The sequence below is a fragment of the Pteropus medius genome, unplaced genomic scaffold (genome assembly GCF_902729225.1).
Source record: "Pteropus medius unplaced genomic scaffold, Ma_sr-lr_union100, whole genome shotgun sequence".
Classification (NCBI taxonomy): Eukaryota; Metazoa; Chordata; class Mammalia; order Chiroptera; family Pteropodidae; genus Pteropus; species Pteropus medius.
The window spans coordinates 59,675,578-59,697,640 of record NW_024344378.1 but is presented as its reverse complement, the minus strand read 5'-3'; the positions used below and the strand labels follow the sequence as shown (position 1 = coordinate 59,697,640).

Below are 22,063 nucleotides of genomic sequence, written 5' to 3'. Positions count from 1 at the left end.
GGTGCTAGGTAAGTATTTGTTGAGGTGGACTGAACTAGACTCTGAAACTCCAGAGGCTGATTTAGTCTCTCTCAATACATCCCTTCCCCATCCTAACACTTGCAAAGAAGTCATTATCAGTCTAGAAGTTTGATAAACTCACACAGATTTATGTCAGGGGTAGGGAAGTCAGATACCTGCAAGAACTAGGTGAGTCATACAAATGTGAGAGGTGACCCGGAGGAAAGTGGTGTGGAATAGTGGGGTCTGAGACTAAATAGAATTGACATGCCCAGTCTATAGGTAATCAATCTGAACTTCCAAAACAGTTTCTGTTGGCCAAATGAAATACCAGTTAAAGGCCCTTGGTTTTCATTTTCTAGTTATAGGTATGTGCTGAGTAAGCTGGACAAACCAGGCAATGAAGCATAAAGAAGGGGGAAATGTAAGGAAACAAGCACGGCAGGCTGGCAATGGGTGAGAGGAGGAGCCACAGAGGAGCCCTCCAAGGGTGGCGTTGCTTTGGCCCCAGGTGAGCTCGCCTTGGAGATAACCCAGAAGAGGCAGATGTCCTCTGTAAGTACCCAAGGCAGGTCCGGGCAGCGTGTTTCCAGGAGTGTGGCACCTAGCGGACCATGATAGTGGCAAGACAGTAATGACAATAATGAGAACAGTCATAGCTGGTGTTTATGGGCATTGTTTTCAGCGCTGTCTTTTTTTTTTTTTTAATAAACTTTATTTTTTTAGAGTAGTTTTCGGTGCACAGCAAAATTGAGCAGAAAGTATGCACATCCCCTTGGCCCCCATATGTGCTGCTTCCCCATTAACATCATCCCCCAGAGTGGTACATCTTTTATAATCAGTCAACCTACATTGACACATCACAAGCATCCAGAGCCCATGATTTACATTAGGGTTCATTCTTAGTGTTCATTCTAAGGGTTTTAACAGAAGTATAATGATAGGTCTCTAGCACTGTAGTATCATACAGAATAATTTCACTGCCCTAAACATCCTTTAGTACTGTTTTTAATCCTCCCATCAGCACTCGACGTAAGCATTTTATCCCCCTTCCCAGAGGAAGTCATGGAGGTCCTGAGAGACTAAGTAACCCACCTGCTCAAGCTTACCCAGCTCATGAAGACAGGAGACTATTTGAATGGAGCTAGATATACATAGACTCTGCAGAGGATGGGCCTGCCTCAGGTGCAATGCTTTCTTATTTTGTGAAGATAAGGCAGCCTTGAGCTGAGCTGTTTAATTCCCTGGGAACCACATGGGAATACACTCTGTCCTGTGGCCACTGCCGGTGAGGTAATATTGGAAGCTGGCTTGCATATAAGTAGCTGCTTTTACTTTTTACATGACAGTAAAACTAATGATAGAGAATTTCCTAGATAATAAAATGCATATCCATCCCTTGTCGTATATATACATTTTCTGTTCATTGTCGCCTGTTTATCTGGAATTTCAATTAGTTGCTATTTTTTTCCCACATAGTCTATCGTGTTTAGCTAACCCAAGCTTTCTTGGCAATTTCCAAAACTACAAAATGACAATAGATTTGCCAATAAGTAGAAAATGCAGTGTCCATACTGAACAGGCATATTCGGAACCTTCAGCCTTAGGAGAGATGTGTGGCCACTGGGGATTATACCACAGAGGCCTTTAAAAAATTTTAATAACAAAACAACATTAAAAATTACTTCTGAAACACATAATTAGGAATTTAGGTGTTTTTTTCCTTCCTGAAAATTGAAATATTTTATCTGCTGCACTCCATTGTTGTGATTTTAGACCATGTATACTGAAATTGTTTCTGCTAAAGAAAGTTTTAAAGGAAGGTTGGGAAAATCTCTTCTGAGTACAACTCAGATATCAAGTCCAACATACATTCATGCATTTGGGCTCAAAAGATGTTGACAGTGGTGCCTCTAAATATTTCTCCAGTTTTCCTAAAACAGAGCTAATGGTAAGAAATGAATACTATATGTGGTGTTTGAGACATTAACCTGGAGCCTCAAATCCCTACATTTTCTAAGGATTTAAGATTCTTTTTAGAAATCAATGTAAAATAATTCATAATTCAACTGAAAGACAATTTAGAGCTTACAGGTATAGATGCTCCGACTTCCAGAATTTTATTGCTGCTCTCAGTGTTTTTGAGACGACAGTTTTCCCTTCGTGGAAGAAGCTTAAAATTAGAAAAATCAAACACCCATTAGAGAAAGCAGATTTACTCTCCGGTTAATTGATATAGGGATGTACAACTCTCATCATCCAAGTGGGAGCCCAGTACATTCCCTGCAGACATTTTTAGGGGCTAGAGCATGGGTCAGCAGCAGTCGACTCTGCCTATCCGAAGCTGTCGGCTTTTAAGAGCTGAGGCTTGAATTTTCAGTGGTAGGGATGTACTGCTCTGGGGGAGCCACCTCTGTAACATCTGCACATAAATCTTAGGGTGTGTACTCTCCTTCTGCTTTATTTTTTAAAAAGTGAACAACCTTGAAAGTTGAACTCTACACTCTGTTCTGGCTTCTCTGTGTTCTGCAGGACAGGAGGTAAAGAAGCATGCCTGTTTAGTAACCAGAAAATGACTCTTATAGGGAATAGAGACTGCGGCTGCTGTGTATTAAATATCAAGAGGAGGACCAAACACAGAGTTGTCTCCTTCCAGAGGATGGAAGCAACCCAGGAGGGGGTGAGAAGAGCCAGGAGTGTGAGAATCTGTTGAAATACGACCATGGTTTTAACATGAAGCATTTCCATCCTAATAGAAGCCCCCTCTAATGTCTTCTGCAGCTTTGATTTTGGAACACGTCACATTCCTCATTAAAGCAATCACTGTTAAAACATAAAGCAACACAGGATTTATTTCTTCATTAAACTGATGATCCGTATATGAAGCCAATTAACATTATGAGTCTGGTGAACATCAAGTGTAAAGAGGTTAGAGAAAATTAAAAGCAGTCACCTTGGTCTTTAGATAGAGAAAGTACACTTTTAGGTTGTAAATCATCAGAGTGTCCAAGCGGGACAGATCAGTGAATTTGGTTAATTGAAAAATACATTTTACCGCACAAGAATTAAGAAAAAAATAACCTTTTCGTTACTAACGCCCTTTTTAGCAGGGAGGAGGACGGTAGCAAATTCATATTAGTCACCTTATCCCTGGCCCCGGGTTGTCCGAGATGATCTGAGGGAAAAAGGGGGATTGGCGTCATTAAAGTTTGCTGTAGCCTTTCGTTTCTAAGATTGCTTGGTTGGTTGTTTATTCGCTGTTTTGCTAACAGGAACGAGCCCGGCTTCGCGGATCCGGGAGAGGGCACATCAGTCTAGGCGAGGCCGAGGGTCCTGAACTGGCTCCAAGCCGCGCGCCGAGGTGCGTGTTTTCCGAGAGTCGGGCTGGTTGTCCAGCCAGGGAAGCAGCCAGGCTCGCGTCGGGACGCTGAGAGGGCCAAGACCAGGCGGCGATAGGCTGCGGGACGCTTCCCGGCTAGAGACGCGGAGCAGGAGCCGCGCGCTGTACTGCGGAGTCGAGATTTCGGTCTCTGCTGCGAGCGCTGAGCGCGCGTCCCAAGTAACTTTCGCAGGTTTGGACCACCGAGATTATCAGTCGGTCCCCCAACGCCCGGGATCCGGAAGGGCGGGTTCCACCGCGACACAGCGCGGGGATCCAGGAGAACCCTTGGGACCCGCCTTTTTCCACTCCGCTGCCGGAGAGGAACCAGTGCCCTGTCTAGGGTTCTGACTCGGCGGGAGGAGCGGAGAGAGCGCTGCCTGCAGACCCAGGACAAGCCTGTCTAGCTCCGAGACAGCTCTTGTTGCCTCGGTTGATGTCGGGATGGGGAGCTGAGACTGGGGCTTGGACTTCGATGGTTTCTGCGGCCAACGAAGCACCGGGAGCCTGGTAGCAAGGGTCCCCGCACAGATTCTCTGGTGCGCCTGGAACATCTTGGCCCAACCTGCCCGGATGCCTTCCTAACCTCGCTTCACAGGCACCAGGCGCAGGGCGCGCTGGCAGGAGCCTGAGGGGGCTTTTGGCATACGCAGGCGAGCAAGGGGAGCCTCAGGCTCTTGGAAAGGGCCCCAAAGAGCAGGAGTCCTTTGAAGGAAACGGAGAAAGAGAACGCGCGCTGAGCCTCCTGTCAGGGGCTGAGAGAGGGTGGGCCTTCGGGGCTCCAGCCCTCTCTGGGTGAAGTGGAAAGGGCGCTCTCAGATTTTCCGCTGGCCCCGCCTGCTACCGCACCCGACTTCCGACCTGCAGGTGCGCTACCTCCCGGGCCTGCCGCCTGGACTCGCGGAGTCGGTAGCCCGGGCTGAGCTGGCGCCGTAGGAACTCTCCTCTCTCAATCGAGTCCGAGTTCTAGCGGTTTCTTCCGTGTGGCTGGGCCGACTTCGCGCGCTAGGGCGGGCTGTGCCCAGGAGGGGCCACTGAGGTTCACCAGGCTACGACTTGCTTCCGAAGGAGCCGAGTTGCGCCTTTCTCCAGGTGGTTTTCGGAGATGTGTCCACCGGCGGACCAGGGCCCCGGCACTCTGCCCTACAGCTCGACACGACTCGCTGGGGCTGATGTCCACATGTGGGTCCGCCAGGCTTTTTGTTTCCAATGCTGTGTCTTTAAGGTCAAGGCCTATGCAAGGCAGTGCAGGGCCCTGACCTACTGCCTCGCCATGGCTCCTGAACGCAGCATTAGAATGTTTATAAAATATTCAATTTAAGCAGTCTGTCCAAGAAGCCATCGTCCCGAAATAAAATCAGCAGTCTAGACAGAACACAGACACCAGAACTTATCAACAGTTGTCTGACTTGCATCTTCTGATGCATCTTGAGTGGGTCATAATACCAACTTTATTTTCAGTGGTGCATAAATTAATTACACGCATTTAATAACCAAAATATCATTATATTCCCCCTTTAATATCATAAAGGCTTTCCGCCAGGGAAGCACTTAATAGTGCAGGGGGCCGTAACGGGCTATTATCCTGGTGTAATGCTATTACAGAACCAATTATGCACCATTAGACTTGCTTTTTTTGCAGTTTATGTGATTTGATCCAATCCTGCGCCCCTGACTTGAAAATTTCAGCCCGGTACTTTAGAGTTTAATTTTCACCCAGGCAGAGGGAAGGGCGGTCTCTCTCTGCTGAGTGTCTGCCTCGGATGCATTTTAAAAGTAATTGCGAAGGGTCCCACCGCATATCATTTGCATCGAGAAACAAACATAAATTCAGGGACCCCTTGCTGAGAACAAAATCAAACTTTCCTTTTGTACGGTCGCTTGGAAAGGGAAGCCGTGTGCAAAGAGTCCCCCCAAAACCCATCCGGCGGCGAAAATTAGCAGCGCTTTGTCAGTTCGCTGCCCGGGAGCCGCCAGGCCTCTGACAAGGGCGCGCCCAAATCTAAGCTCTTCAGGAGAAAGTAGGTTTGCGTCGGGGGACGCGGGTAGGGGTGGGGTGAAGTGTTCAGAAAATAATGCCTTTTTTGGGTGGTAAGTCATCGTTGTTACCAGCCTCTTTTAAAAAGAAATGGGAAACAATTCCTAATGTTTGCTGGAAAATGACAGATTTTTTTTTTTTTTTTACACCACGTGGGCCATTTGTAAGGCCCAATAGACCTATCCAAGTTACTCGCTGTAGACAGCGCTGGAAATAATCAGATTAAGGCCAATTATGCGTGAGATTATAAAGGCGAGTGCTGAGCGGCGGCGCGCGCTGTAGACAGACAGCAAGACATCTGGCCACTTCCCGAGTCACTTTTCTGGTCCTGCGGGCGCCAGCCGCGCCGAGCCCCGCCCGCCTCCAGCCGAGCCCGGCGTGCGGACCGGAGGCAGTCACGCTCCGGCCTTCTTCGCCCGCCGCCCGCCGAGGTACGCGCGGCTCCCGACCCGCTCACCGAGCCCCGCGCGCCGGGCCTGGGCGGATCGGCTGCCTTCCTGGCCGGGACTGCTGTTCGCACAGATGGCTTGGCACGTTCGCGGGACCGGGCTGCGGTGGCCTGGGTGCAGCGCTTGCGCCGGGAGCACCTAAGAGCCGGGAACTGAACGGGTTTGGTATGGGGGCCGGGGTGGGAGCACAGTTGTTCTGGAGGTAGACCCGAAATGAAGGGCCGTCCCTCGGGGATCTGGCTTGAGACGGCGCTACAACCTTCGCACCAGTCCCCACAGTGGGCGAAGGCGTTAGGAGGGGTTTTCCCGGAGGAGAGCGCCGGGTAAGCTCCAGGCCGGGCTGGGGCGCAGACTGAGGGAGACTTAGACTATCGCTCTTTGCTTTGCAGCCAGGCCGGAGCGAGGCGCGCCTGTCGGTTCCGCGGTCACTCTCTGGGTCCCGGCAGTCCAGAAGATCCGGCCGTCGGCGATGTTTTATTTCCACTGTCCACCACAGCTGGAGGGTGAGTAAGCGCCGCTTCCGGGCGTTCCGAAAGGCCCGCGTTGGCCAGAAAAGGCTCAAGCGGCAGTGGGGCTGGCGGGTGGTTGGGTCTCCACCTGCCAGGGGTGCAGCCGACCGACGGTGGGTCGAGGCGCCCTGTTCCCCTCCCCATACTCTGCTCCAGCCTACCGCCCAGTCGCCACCTGCCTCCTACCATCTCTCGCTGCCTGAGCTGAACAGCCCCGGGCTATGCGAGCCGCAGGGACCAGCCGGGTCCTCCCAGCACAGATGCTGGTGTCACGCCTCTAATCGGGGCTACCCCGCCCAGGGGGCCGCATCAATCTTTCACGGTGTTTTGCAAACATCCTGAAAAGCCAAGGTGGACTAGGGAGTTGGCCTGCATTGTCCTGGGCCCGACCATGAACCAGAACGACCCATTGCTGGCTGCTGTCACTCCGGCACAAGGCAATACTGCTCTGGGGCCTCAACGTCTGTTCCAGGCCACTGTGGCCCTTCGGAGCCAGGTGGCCTTGCCCACCACCTCCCTGAGTGCCCTGGCCTGGCTCCTCCTCTGTGACTCACTGAGTTTCTGACCTCAAATGCCAACCACTCCCCAATCCCTTGGCCAAGTTTTGGGTCTTTGAGGGTCTCCAGGCCTTAGAAGAAATTCCGCCTCAGGATCCCCAGTGGGATCTCTGCATGGGACTGTTAGGTGGAGGTAGGCTGATGAGAAGGGAACAGCTTGGATCTCTGGTGCCCCCAGGGTGGGGAGGGGAGTAGAAATTTCAAGAAGGGGGCCCTCTGAACAGGGGGAATTAGTATGCATCAGGCAAAAGGAAAGCCAAACACTTTGGCCCTTAACAGAACCTTCCTCAGAGCAATAGTCTCAGCTATGGGACATTAGAACTTATAACTGTGAAAGCAATACCAGTACTTGGCTTTGGCAATCTACTCCTTTGATTTACTTGTGGGGTGGAAGAATTTTGAAGGCCAAGAAATCCAGGGAAACATGGGTCAGGACAAGGTGGTGAGACACTGAGGGACCTAAGATATCTGAGGATGCTTGTTCACCTTGCCCGGGGTTACCTTGAGCAGTAGCTGAGCCTCAGCTCGCCAACAGCACAAGGATTTCAGAAGTTTGTTTTTGTTTTTCCTATGGAAGCTTTTAAGAGGTCAGTGGCATTTTCTAAAGGCAGCTAATGAGAACCAGTGTTTAAGCATTGCCAGCTTGGTCAACATTCCTAAGGAGAGGCCAGACACTTGCCTGCATTTCACCTCCTTTTACCTCCAAGGACCCAGGCAGAAAGGCTTTATACAAAGCTCTGAGAGGTCCATCCCTTGACACTGTATCTCAGGCCTGGATGGAGACTCTCTGAATGTGCGGTGGACACATCGCTACACTTCTGAACTTTGGGTTTGGACTGATTGACAACCAGTGGCCCACCCTTCTGGTCAAAGTGGTATAGGCCTAGGTTTGGGGCATTTAGCAGGTGGTGCGCTGCCTGGATAACTTATGGGGAAAGCTCTGTCTGCAGGGCAGATCACAGAAGCCACTTAGGGAGAGTCCTAGCCCAGCCTGCCATGGCCCCAACACAGAGCTGCTTGCTGCTATCAGCTCAGTTCTGTGGGCTCACCTTTTATCCCACACCTCAGGAACATCTCACCTCACAGCTGATTCTGACTGCTATGATCACAAAAATAGAAGATGGGTCTTTAAGAAACTTTTTTCTTAATCTCTTTGCAGATGTGTTTCTAAGCCATTTTGCAGAAAGAGGTGTTTATTCTAGCTTAATGATGCTGGAGAAGAGGTGATCTGCTGCATGCAGATGGAAAGGCTGCGAACAGACCTTTGGATATTAGCTTTTTAATTTTTATTTTTTTTATTAATGTAAAGAGGCATAATGGAGAAAGCACAGCATGGCTCTTAATCTCACTTCTCAGATAATTTTGCTGATATTAAATTTAAAAATACTACATATACCTGCTTAGGAAATCAAAGCAAAACAAACCTATCCATTGAAAAGTAAAATCCTCCATCTCTTTTTCTATTAAACCCTATTCTTGGTTTCTTGTGATCCCTTCAAGAAAAATATGTTTTTACCCTCATTTATGTATTTTTTCTGTGTATGTTTTATGATGCCTTATTTGTGCTGAGGTCATACTGCCATGTCATTCAGAACTTTCCTTTTTTCACTTCATAATATATATTTTAAGGGGTTTCCCATGTTGATGTATACAGATCTAGTGATTTCTTTAAACTGCTGTGTAGTATTCCACCGGATGTGCAAAAAGTGTCTACCACTGGGGACTTTGGCTGTTTCCAGATTCTTTTTTAAATTACCGTGTTGCTGAGAACATTCTTTTCTCTTTACTTTGTCACAATTTAAAAGTATATTCATAGATCAAATGCCCATATGTGCACTTAAATTTTTTATGAAAATTGTCAGACTACCCTCTAATAAGTCTGCAGCTACAAATGATGAATGGTGTGCACTGGGTATCATGCTGACATTTATTTATTTATTTATTTATTTATTTATTTATTTATTTATTTTATTTGCCAATATGGTGGAAATAGTAGTTCATTGTTCTGTTTTGTTTAATTATCGATAAGCTTTAACATTTTCATAACATTATTGACTACTGTACTTATTTTTAAGTAAAAAGCCTCCTTTCATATTTTCCTCTTTTCTATTAGGTTGTCAACCTTTGCACTTATTAATTTGATGAAGCATCAGTCTTTTTTTAGGATTCAATTTGATATGCAGCGTTTCACTTAGAGCTCTTATGTGTACACAAAGTGAACTAATTTGGGACCAGCCTGAAGCTGATTGTGATTGGAGAGTCTTAGAGATTGCATTCCATCCTTACCAGTGAAGTGCTTTGTTTCAAAAGGAAACAGTTTGGTTTCCCACAAAATAATGGAAATAAGACTGCTTTGAGGCTGCTCTTTTAAGTTTCCAGTGAGCTAGAGAGAAATTTTTATACCTAGGGTTTTGAAGAATGCAATTTGGATTGGAAGACAGAGGGAGAAGGCTTCAGCAGAGAGTCAGGGTATTGTGGCAAAGGATGCGGCACTGGAGAATAATACGTAGGAGGAATTCCCTTTAGTAGATAGAATTTTTAAAAGCCTAAAGGATCTTGCTTCTTTGGGGTCGAAGTCCTTCTGAGGGACATTGCCTGGGCATGTGGCTTGCCAGCTCCTAATGCTGAATATGCAGTGATTCTGAGACCAAAGCCCATGGCAAATATGACCATCACTGGCTAATGGGAACTTGCTCATTTGTTTTCCTAAGAAACCATTGTGGACTGTCAAGTAAATGGTGCATATTTGGAAAATGATCTGAATCCATATTTGGGGCCAAACTGCTCTGGCTTTATAGGAGCTTTGGAGGCTGCTGGGAGGACAGTGGAAAGAACACCTTTCTTTTCAGGGAAGCACATGCAGTGCCTTTATGAGCCTGGCCAGAGGCGGGGGTTGTCCTTTGACAGCGGCCCTGTGTAAGTCTGCTTGGAATTTAGGACAGCAGTTATTGGTGCAGATATCTTGTTAATTGACATCTATACAACAGATCCACTATGGTGCTGATGAGCTGTGACCAACGGTAATTAATATTCATTTATAAACTTCTTACTTCCTCCTGTCCTGAAGTTCTAGGAGAAAAGTGCTGTGAAAAGCTTTTGATGTTTTGTTTCCTCCCCAACTCCTACCTTTTAACCCTTGTTTATAGAAACACCTGCAAGTTGACTAATAGGTGAGCAAAAGGAAGACATAGTGGCTTCCATTGAGATAGGAGATGAAGTAAAGACATATTGGACAGAGGTGCACCTGGGAGCTGGAGGGCAGATGAAGGCTCTACCTCAAGCCAATGACCTTTTCTGCCTGAGTCCAGAATTTCGCAAGAAGCGAATTTGGCTGTCTTGGGGAGTAAGGTCACCACCCATCCTATGAAATAGGCACAGCTGAGCGTAAAGTCATAGGTTATTGGGAGAGAGAGCACAGCGAGTGGAAAAGAGGGGGTTTAATAAGAGGAGCAGGGAATGATGCTTTGGGACTGACTGGGCTCTGTCTGGAGGAGATGGGTTGGTATCTCCAAATGAGTGTGCGTGGCCAGGGGTGGTGTGGACTGGGGATCCTCTGCTCAGGCTGATTCTATTTGCTTCCAGCAGGCACCGCACCCTTTGGCAACCACTCTACAGGAGATTTTGACGATGGGTTTCTGCGCAGGAAACAGCGCCGGAACCGGACGACATTCACTCTTCAGCAGGTAATGAGGGTGTTCCCCTTCTGAGAAGTTGCTGCTTCATGCCTCCAAAAACATCAAGGTTTGAGCTGCTCTTCTTTGTCTTTTCAAATAAAGCAAACTGATTATGTTAACCAGATCTTTATTTTCTTGAACAATTTATGTGTCAAGGAATCTGTTCTGGGAGAGGGCAAAAGACTTTGACCTTATGATCCTGGATACTAAGTGAAGAGGTGATAATGATTGCCCCCATTTGACTAAGATTGATAGTTTGGGGAACATTTCCACATCAGCAATATCATTTGAATCTTGAAATAATCCTTTGGGGAAGGCAAGTAGAACATATTTATCCCCGGTAGGTATGAAAAGACTGAGACCCAAGAAGCTGATTGATTTGTAGAAGGTATTGTTGTCTATAAATGGGAGGGCTACAACTGGAACCCTGACATTGTGTTTCCTGGACCTGGGCCCCTTCTCTTAGATCTGTTCAACTTCTGGAGCAAACTGGAGCAGTCAGGAAGGTGACCCAAACACCCCTAGGCAGTTTCTGTGGGACTGAGACAGGGAGAGAGTCTGCAAATTGTTTCTTTTCTCCTACACCCTATGGTGAATACTGTGTAGATTGCTCTAATTCATAAGGCCACCCTTAGATTTTGATTCCTATGAAAATATTTAAATGTAAATGCATGTAAATATTTGCACTTCTCTTCATACTTCTACTTCTTGGGGGAGCATTGAGGTTGTTAGCAAGTCTTAGCTCCTAAGTTATCAGTGGTTGAAATTTTAATTCTGTGGGATCTTTTCGAAGAGCTCTATTCTCCTTCTTCTCCCCTATTTGATCTGTGAAATGACTTCCTCACCACTCGTAGCAAATTTGAAATATGCATCTGCTTCCTCCCATCTAGCCACAACCTCTCACCAGTAAATATGTCTTCCTTTTACCAGCTGGAAGCTCTTGAGGCAGTTTTTGCCCAGACGCACTACCCCGATGTCTTCACTAGAGAAGAGCTGGCCATGAAAATAAACCTCACGGAAGCCAGAGTGCAGGTGAGCCTTCTGTTCAATTATTTAACTCCCTAATATTAAAACTGGCAAACTTTTTTTTTTGACATCATGACTGCAGAGTGCACATTTGGCCAAAGAAAGCAAATGAAGACTATCTGTCATTTTCATGATGCACTTTAATAACATCAACATAATGTGGAATATTAGATTAGGTTGATTAATCGGTCATTCATAATTAACTAGTGATAATGTTCTACACTAATTTGTCCGCGTCTCTAAGGTACTAAATTACATCAATGCACATCCATTTCCTTGCTTTGGAGAAAAAAAAAAAAAGAGCTGAGATGCTATTCTCAAAGCAGCTCTGACCACTCTGGGGTAAGGCCGGTCAATTGCAGAGAACTGTGTTTTCAGATGGGAACAGGGTAGGATCTGCTTTCCAGAAATTGCATCATGTCCAACTTTTCCCCGGCACGTGGACACTTTTAGTGAAGTAGATCCGAAGAATATGTGCAATTTAAAAATCTTTAAACGGCAGCAGCAAGAGGGCTGCCTCAGAGGTGAGCATGGGTTGTGGTGACTGTCTCTAAGCAGGATTTCTTTTTAGAAGCTACACAGTGATTATGTTTAAGTGCACAAACCCATCGAGCCTAGCAGATGATGTGCCTGAGCGCGGGAGGAACAGATTCCCAGTACCTCCTCTCCAGGCGAGCTATTCTTTGAGCACAATTATATATTCATTTTATTTATGGGGTTTCCTCCATGCTGTTTCTGTTCTTTTTTATGTAGGGGCTTGGGGTTAAGACTATGCAAAGATCTAATTGTAGGAAATATAATAGTTTGCTTTCAGTTCCCCTGGGTCATGTTAGTATCTCTTAAAAACCAATGGCTGAAGAGAGATAATGGAATTCTGAGCAGTAAATTGGGGGTTGTAAACAAATTATTTCCCCTATAATCAGATTATGTGATCCTGATTATTAAATCTGAACATGAATCATTGGTCATATGCGGGCAAATTAAACTGATTATTATTTGGAAATGAAAATCTCCTTTGGCCAGGATGCCGTCTCTCCTTTCTTTTTTTAATGCCAGCTTGCCAATAGCTGCCTAAAGACTGAACTGCAAATTGAGATAAATGACACAATTATTGAGCATTCAGAAGTGGAAGATCATAACTTCTCCCTGAAAGGTGCAAGGGTGAGATAGGGGTGGTGACAATTAAAGCCGAGAATTGTTGTTGAGGCTGTTGTTGGCTATTATGCAAACAGACAATGGCTGTGAAGCATTTGTTTAGTGAGCCTCCATGTGGGAACACGGGCTTAGGTGGCGGGAAGGGAGATGTGTTTACATTTACACTGCTTGCTCATTCAAATATGATTAATGTTCTATAAAGCAGGGTCTTAATCGAAGCTGATGTTGTCAAACAATAACTAAATAGGGAAATAAACGACTCCATCATGCTCTTTCCTCAGAAGCAGGCGAACTGTCAGTGCAAAGTCATTAAAATATGATAATGAAAAATAGCTCAATTAAATGTTGTTATAGCTGTGACCTTCATTCAATTAAGACGCAAGAAAGTGTCTGCATTTTGCTTTGCATTTAACTGCCCTAAATTTAGAATAGAGTAAAAATCATTATTCAATGCTTGCTGATATGTGCAATTAAAAGCCAACTTGATTAAAAAAGAGGGAAAGAAACCCGGATAAAGGAGAATGAAAATTCAGAGGCGGGGAGGGCTGGCAGAGTGCTTAGCTTCTGGACCCAGGCACTCTCTTGGGCCAGTCTGCTGGCAGGAAGAGGAGAGGATGTCCTGGGAAAAGGAGGGAGGTCTAGCTAAGCATGTTTTTAAAGCCAGGCATTGTGTCCTAGGAGAGGGAGGAAGACGTTTTGCCGGATGGAGTGAAGAGCAGCAGGATTTCACTGACTTTTGGGAATACGTTGGGTCCTGGCTGCCTGGCTGCCATGCAAATGCAGTCTTGGTTTCCAAGGCTTAAAGAATTCTACACCAGCCTCTAAGAAGGCACTTAGAGCAGGTGAATTATAAGCCACCTCCTAGGTAGGATGGCAGAGATGATAGCACTAGCTAATGTTAACTGAATGATGGATTACTATGCACGGGACACCATGCTCAGTGTTTTTTGTGCATCTCTGTGGTAAATCTTCCTAACGTGCTGGGGGTGGCCACTCTTATTACCCCCTAAACAGTTTGGAATAGGGCCCAAGCCAAACTGGGTTTCAAATTGCAAATCTACCACTTACCACCTGAACGACCTTGGGCAAGTTAATTGACCTCTCTGTGCTTAGCTTTCTCTTCTATAAAGTGGAGATAGTAGGACTGTGTACCTCCTAGGGTTGCAGTAGACGCTAAACCAGATTCACTGGAATCCAGAATTCTAAACCAGACTGACTCCAGAGTCAGTGTTTCTAATGGATACACCGGGCTACTGGTCAAGAACCTGTCATGATGTGTAAGAGATGATTGCAGGGTTAAGTCATAGGGCTAAAGCACACTCAGGTACTCAGGCCAAACCTGCTGGAAGAGCAAGTATTTTTGATGAGGAAACCCCAGGTAATGTTTTATAAACTGCTTGATAATGAAACCTTACCACCCCCACTTAGGAAATACATTTTACATCAAATAAATGTACCCACATAAATTGAGAATTTCCACAAAATAACACTTTACCTTTACTGCTCACTTGGATACTTCCTATGATTTAACTCTCATTTAAAAATGCGTGTCATGCCTTCTACACTGACCTTCTGACCCATCTGTGGGTCCGCAGCTGCAGTTTAGAGAGCACTGCTTTGGCTGATATCTTGACAAGGGGAAGCTGTGGCTCTGTGCGTCTGCTGCAAGGCAAGTTGTGAGAGCGTGGCCCAGGGTCCAGGCATTTGGGCTTGGGTTCTGGTTCCCTCCTTGTGTCTGATTTTCTGACTCTGTTGGGTGTGTTTTCCATTGGGGACTCAGGTTTGGTTTCAGAACAGAAGGGCCAAGTGGAGGAAAACAGAGAGAGGAGCTTCTGACCAGGAGCCAGGAGCCAAGGAGCCTATGGCAGAGGTGACACCACCGCCTGTGAGAAACGTCAATTCCCCACCCCCTGGGGACCAGGCCCGGAACAAGAAGGAGGCCCTGGAGGCCCAACAGAGGTGAGGTTGGCTGGACCCCTGGGCCTGAAGGGCCAGCAGGCACACAAGGCTGGGAACTCATGTGATTTTCTTTCTCTCTAGCCTGGGGCGAACTGTGGCTCCCACAGGACCTTTCTTTCCCTCCTGCTTGCCGGGAACCCTCCTGAATACTGCCACATATGCCCAGGCCCTGTCACATGTTGCCTCCCTAAAAGGTGAGTTTGGCTCTACTGGCTGGGGCTTTGCTGGACTGGATTCTGGATATTATCTGACTGTCCTGCATTCTGAGGCTCATCCTTGCACCTGGACAAGTGCAGCTCCTTTTCTCCTTTTGTCAATAATAGCCAGGTTACGAACAGCATCTATTTCCACACATTCCATCTTATTTGATTTCAACATGTCCTGAGAACTTAGGTGAATGTCAAGTATCACTATAGCTGGTGGGGGCTTGTCTGAGAGGTGGTCATTTCAAAAGTGACTGCTCCGTGTTTGCAGATTGCTGCCTGGCATGAGTAACAGTTTTAGGAGCTAACCTGAAGGTGATGAGTAAAGCCTGTGAGGAGCAATTGTCCCTGTATAGGAGGCCCCTCTCTACATATGCAGATTGCTGACCTGCCAGCCTGGGGAACTCCTGATGTCAGAGGTCAGAAGTGTTAGGATTTGTGGTTTTCCAAGACTTGCTCTCTTCTCAGTGGCTATTGTTATCTAAAGGATGGAAATTAGTAGGGATGTTTAGTAGAGAAAGGAACTCTTGTGGGCTATTCCTTGGGGATTTCTGAGAAACCACGTTGGATTAATGGGCCCATCCTGTCTCTCTCAATTCCTGGCTCCAAACCTACTCCTCCTGTGATGCTGCCCAGGAGCAGGGCTAGGCCTCAGAGAGGGTCTGGAGGAACCAAACCTGAGTATCCGATGGGACTGGGGCCTTGCCTGTCATATGGGGTCTGGGAGGTGGGGGTGCAGGTGCAGCTGTAGGCTTTTCCTTGATAATAAATGGTGGGAGAGGCCCCCTCCAGGGTGTCCTGCTTATTCTGTATTAAAGTCTGGGGGGATGAATGAGAGCATGGTGAAGCCTCTCTGGGGAGTCTCCTGAAGGGAAAAAAACAGGTGTTCCAGGTATAAAGAATAGCACATGCAAAGAGTGCCGGGAGTAGGGAGGAGAATCAGGCTTGTCTGGAGAATGGTTGGTATGTTGGGTGCTCATGGGAGAATGTCCAGAGGCAGGTGGAGGTGCCTGGCAGGGGCTAAAGCTTGAAGGTCCCAAATGCCACGCTCCTGGATTTGGATTTTCCACTGTAGGTGGTGGATCCTCAAAGCCCAGAGCCACTTCTGGGTGGTCTAGGTAGATGGGCAAAACCCTGTGCTCAGATGGCTGGTATGGGTGGATGAGGCTTAACACCATCCAGCTCTGAGTCCTTCATAGTTCTAGTGCTTCCTCCAGCGGCAGGGTTTCTGTGCTCCAGAGGCCACGAAGAGCCCCTCACAGAGCATACTTGGAACATATCCACAAGACACAATAGACTGATAGGGTACTACAGAGGTGAGGTCAGCCAACTAGAAGGGGCTTCTGGAAGGAAATTATCAGTGAGACTTGGGTATTAGCCAAGGAGCTGGTCTGGGGAGAGGAGCAGTCCTGTGTCTATCTGTCGAATCTTCTCTGCTTTGATGAGTACCAGCTCAGTTCCTGAGGGGAGCCATCTTTTTGTAAGAGTCCTCCACTTGCCCCACTCCAGCCTCATGAATTGGAGGCAATTCCCACATCTCTTTGCTGTGACAGCCTATGGGCATCTCTGGCTAGCCAAGCTGAGGTGGCTGAAGGAGGGCCGAGAGGGCTACACTGCTGGGCAAGGAGGGCAAGACAATGTCTGCAACTGGGAGGCTGCGACAGAGCAGGACCTTGTGTCTCCCACACCCTGACCCCAGGAGAGAGGCAGGGGTTGATAAATCTGTCAGCCCTCCGCTCTTCCTCATTCCTACTCCCCTTGGCCCTTCCCTAAGCCTTCCTGGCTGGCTTCAACCCCAGGGGGCCGGGGCCTGCACTGTGCCTGCCTCTCTGGAAACATACTTTCCTTTCATACTGCCCTTGCCGTGGTGGTTGGGGGATGGGGGACTTGGAGTGTGCAGGAACTTGCAGAGGTGACAGAAATCACAGTGTGCTCACCAAACTGGGATGCATATTTGTGCATTGTATCGATACTGATTGGACAGCCTGATATCCCTGTGAGAAGTCTTTCTTGACTGTAGTCAGGGAGACGAGGCTTGCTGGGGCAGGTGACACACTCAGATGTTTCCAGAGCCAGGCAGGAAATGAGTGCAGTGAGCATGTAGGCATTGTCTTTGCTTTCCCAAATACAAATGAGCTCTTACTTTTCTTGAAACATGCAGCTCTCTTGGTCTATTTGTCATTTTCCCACTTTTGAGAGAGGCAAGGGGAAAAGCCACACTGCTCTACTGTCAGAAACAGTTATTCAAAGAGCATGCTAAGGGTCGCCTTCAGATTTGTGCTGGGCAGAGGTGGGAATGAAGATGGGCTGGGGAATTTTTATCACTCAAGAGTCAACTGTTGCTCAAGCCAGCTGACCGTGGCCACGGGAGAATGTGGACACACCATTATCAGAACTACTGAATTTTCAGGAGAATCTGAAAATCTGGCTTTTTATTAGAAATAGTCCCATGTTTTAAAGGTTGTCTCCAAGTCTTTGGGGCCAAACTGGTACATCTTTGGTCAGACCAGCCTGTTGTTTTGTGAGGGGGGCTTTTCTTCTGCTCGCTCCCATCTCTGCTTTCAGTGTTCTTCTCCCTGCATACACAGTTCCTCCTCCGGCCTTCCCCACTTCAAAGCTCTCCTCCCGTGGCTCATCCTGACCCTTTAGCACTGTAGCCCATTCCCAGCTGGCCTCTGAGCAGCTGGCTTTTTAGTCTCTGGTAAGCTAAGTCATGGTAGAAAAAGAGAAATGAGTGGTTATTGCTCTGCCAGGTGGTCTCATGTTGTAGACCCACTTCCTTCTCACAGTAAAGATTATAAGGAAGGGCTCTACAGTTACATGGCTAGGCAGTGGAGCTGGGGTCATTCTGAGATAATGCTGGGATTGGTTGGGGCTATCTCTGCATTCTAAAAGTTCCTGACTCCATGTGGTGGCACTTCTGGAAGGGAAGAACTCTGAGCTGGAAGTCTCTGGGGCTGCCTCGGAATCTGCTGATCAGCACAGCCCTGCTTCAGTTCAGGTGGGCCTGGCAGTCCCTGGAGATGTGCTTGGGGAACCTGGGGTGAGAAGTGTGAACCTACAAGTCAAGTTCTAAATACCCCTGGGTTCAATGCTTGATGGTTTTGTGGAACATTGTCAAATGATTTAGGGCCAAGGTGGCTTTCTGGCACTTGTAGCCCACATCTTCTCACTCTCCTAGGTCTCCCCAAGCTACACAAATTAAGTACATAACCCGATTTGGGCCCAAGAGAGGAGCAACCCAAATTTTCTAGGGCCTGGCTCAGTGCCAAGGACCTCTGGGCTGTAACCTGGCCTCCTTTACCTTAACTGCACCCCCAGAGGTGGCTGGGCAGCCAGATACTGTCAGAGCTGGAGGCTGAACCAAGCTTTCCTTCTCTTGGGCCTGAGATCTGCTTCTTGGGGGCTGTTGGACAACTAGGGCACTGCCTCAGCTAGCTCAGAGGAGCTTCATGAAGATGGTGCTGAAGCCACCCTTTTGGGCTTCTGAGCCCATCCTTCTTTTTACAATGAGAAACTGAGGCTCAGGGAGAGGAGGTCACTGGTTCACACATCACTTATTCAGCTAGGTCTCCCCTTTGTGGTCTAGGCTGTTCTCTGCAGGATCTTGATGTGCCCTTTCCTCCCAGTACCATTTATTCATTCATCCCTCGGGATGAGCATTGCTAGTAGGGGCCTTGGATCCCTACCCTGCCTCTCCCAGCAAGTGAGGAAAGCCATGAGTCCACAGCTATGAGATTCTCCCAGGACTACCAGAGACAGGGCATATGAGCTAAGTGCCACAGCCAGGCCAGAGATCCCACTCCATTCCTTAGGCCTGCAGGAACTTGCAAATGACCCAGAAGAAATAAATCAAAGTGATCTTCAGCTTCTAGACCCAAACCAGTGCTCGTGTCTCCTTCCTCAGGCTTTGTGGTCTTAGCAGGACCACATAGCCTTGGACTGAAGACAGCAAGTGTTCTGGGTAGGCTGCAGAAGTTCTGGCCTTACCCTGACCTCATACTAGGGGCTGCTTCCCCGAGACTGCAAACCTGCGTCTCCAGCCCAGGGCCTGAGGAACCAAGTCCAGGCTGCTGTGCTGCATCAGCACCTGGCCAGAGTGTGAGAACAATGCAAGGCTCTCAATCCCAGGGCATGATTATTTCTCCCAGGCATATGGAGCACCCCAACTAGTGGTTGCAGAACTCAGTGCCTTGGGATGCATTATGTATAGCTACAAGTCGAAGGACTCTGCATTGAGGTCCTGGTTCTAGGCATTGTTGTGATAGATGTGAAGTACTTGCCTGGGAAATACTGAGAGAGTCCCCAGGAGTGTTTGTGAAGTAGCTTGGGGGTCATTGAGGTACAGTTTGCTGCGTTCTTTTAAGTAGTGATCCTTGAAGCTCTTAGTTCCTTTCACGTAGTTTTATGGGTATTCACTTGCCTGAAAATCTTTTTGCTTTGAATGTGCTCTGAAAATGAGAATACTTCTGCAATACTGGCTATCAGCTCCTGACCAGGCGGTGCTTGGGGGAGGAAAAGGGCAGTCAGGGATGGGTCGGGGGTGCTGTTTATCACTGGACTCCAGAGCACAGAGAGGCTTTCGTGGTAATGCCAAGCTCTGCCTCTCACGTGAGTGGGGTGGACAGGCTGGGCCCTGGCAGTTCTGTGACTATAGCCCAGAACATGCCAGTGGATCTGGACTTTGCTTTTTAATCTTTAAATCATGGGGGCAAGTGGCCAGGAAAATGTGAATGGGGGCAGGCCACTTCTCTGAGCCTTAGCATACAGAGAGAAGTCAGAAGCAAGAAACTCTGGATTATGGTTATATTAGGAAATTAGAGAGACTAATTTTGATTCCTTGAAGATATCTGTTGCGAACAGGGGCCTGGGGCTTGGAAGCAGGTGGAGAGCTGGGAAAACCAAGTTCAGGCTGGAAATTACCCTGTTTTTGGACAATCCACATAGCTAAGAACTGCCAGAGCACACACCATAGCTCAACTTGGCGGTTCTGCCTCAGCCTCGGGCGTGAGGGCAGAGACCTTCTGGAGTTTTGCCCTTGACCACAGTACAGTCATCTTGTCCTGGGGGGTTGTGCTCTGCTGCCAGGTCCTCCAGCTTAATCAGACATCTGAGATGCATCGCTGAGGCTGCTCATTCAGTATTCTCAGTGTTGGGGGCATGCCGGGAGGCATGTGCATGGGGGGAAGTGTCTGGATAGGTCAGTGGGGTTGCTCAGGCAACAGAGAAGGATAGGAAGTAGAGGTGGTACCCTTAATGGACAGGAGGTCATGGCCCTTCCGAGGCGGCTGGTTAAGCAGAATGTCCACACATAGAGGTGTGGCAGACTAGCCTCTGGGCTCTGCTGGGCAGCCCCTGGACAGGCATCAGGCTGCCCCCATCAGGAAGTAGGGCAGCTGGCTACCTCAGGCCAGGAATCTGCTCACTGGGGACAGAGCCAGCTAATTGAAAATCAGGCACTTGTGGGGTTTTCCTTCTTTAATTATCCTTTAATTATCAAGCAGCCAGCTAGCACAGTGGCTTCAAGCAAGGACTCTGGGTGGTCTGCCTGTGTGAATCCTCATTCTTCATTTTCTAGCCTTGTAAGTTTTGAGTAAAGTGCTGGAACGCTCTACTTCTGCTTTCTCTTCTATCAAATGGAGATCTGATCATCATAGGACTGGATTCATAGGACTAAATGAGGAGCACATGAGTGAGAACATCTGAGACCCTTAGGACAGTGTGTGGCACATGAGAGATACTCAGTAAATACTACCGTTTATATTAACCAGGTTCCTCCATTCTCATTTTCAAGTCACTGGGTCCCAATCACCTTTAAAAGACTCGCCAGAATGTCTGCTTCTTTCAAACTTCTCCCATTTCTCTGAACTTATTTGCTGCTGACATTCACCTTTTCTTATAGCCCCCATTGCTCCAATTTTTAGCAGTAATGGGGGTTCCTTCTTGTTTCTGGTAGGATTTCCTGGTCAGGCACCTGTTCCCTCCCCCTGCAGCTTCACAGGCTGCAATGTGCTTTACACTCTGGGATGGTCAGGGAGGACCCATCCCAGCCAGGCATGTAGTTACTGTGTTTCATTATTGGGTGTGCCTGGAAACTCTCAAATAAAAAGGCAGCAGGACCCTACCCCATGCAGGGAGGGTTTGCATAACAATAATGGGTGTCCAGAGAAAAAGCCTTAGCAACACAAAGAATTTTCCTGCATTGTCTTAATGGCCAGCCTTGTGTTCGCAATTCATTAATGCAAAGGAGGTTATTAACAGCCAAGGGAGGTGCTTAGGTTTGTTCAGGGGAAGTGCTGGCCACAGGACAGGCAGTGCGCCTGGGGGCTGGAGAGCCACATTCAGCGGAGGCTCGCTCTCTGGTGCACTTAGACCAGCTGCCTCTAACCTGTGATTCAAAGAGCTGGGTGTGGGGTGAAAGCTAATTACAGCTGCCAGGGAGAGTTTTCATAGCTCAGTCTACGATCAGGGCCAGAGTCACAGCTCCTCTCCGGATCTGGTGGAGGCATCACGGCTTACTTTTCCCAAACAGAGGGAATAGAAGGAAGGGTGAGCCATCCTTCTGGGCAAGGCCGGCATGTGGGGCCACTCAGTCCCTGGTGTGGCTCCCTGGAGTCAGGCCTGAGGTAAAAGAACAGCAGCAGAGCAAAGGAATAAGATCCCACCCCTTCTTACCCTGCACCCTCCGTCCCTTGTCCCTCTCCAGGGGAAGGAGGTGGTCCCAGGTGAGGCCCTGGCTGGCAGGAGCCCGGAGGCAGACCAGCTGTACTTGAAGTCTTGGCTGCACCTGCACTTCTGTGGCTGTGCTTGGTCAATCCAGGTCTTGGATGCTGTGAGGGCTGAGGGAGATGCCGTATGAGGCACCTCCCTTGGTGCTGGCACACAGTGGGTGCTCAGCGGATGTTAACAGTTGGAGTAGCAGTCTTGGGCCTGCATCGAGCATGTGAGGACAAGGGGAGGCAAGGGTCAGGAAGTCCAGTGCTGGGAAGCGGTTTGGCCATGTTCCTGAGAACAAGGCACCTTAGTTAGCCAAGATCCTGTCCTTCCTCCTTCATGTTGGCCTTGACCCTTGGGCTTCCAGGCCAGGGTATGGTATCCAGCTTCTGAGACTGAA

General features: G+C 48.1%; 1 protein-coding gene across 1 annotated transcript in view; it reads left to right on the top strand.

Annotated features, from left to right (window-relative positions):
- Positions 1-6,335: 6,335 nt before the first annotated feature.
- Positions 6,336-22,063, top strand: part of DRGX (dorsal root ganglia homeobox) — a 29,440-nt gene continuing 13,712 nt past the window's right edge. The window contains exons 1-5 of the mRNA XM_039872452.1: positions 6,336-6,369; positions 10,518-10,615; positions 11,537-11,638; positions 14,568-14,746; positions 14,828-14,940. Of these exons, the coding sequence (XP_039728386.1) occupies positions 6,336-6,369; positions 10,518-10,615; positions 11,537-11,638; positions 14,568-14,746; positions 14,828-14,940 (526 nt within the window). The remainder of the gene's footprint in view (positions 6,370-10,517; positions 10,616-11,536; positions 11,639-14,567; positions 14,747-14,827; positions 14,941-22,063) is intronic.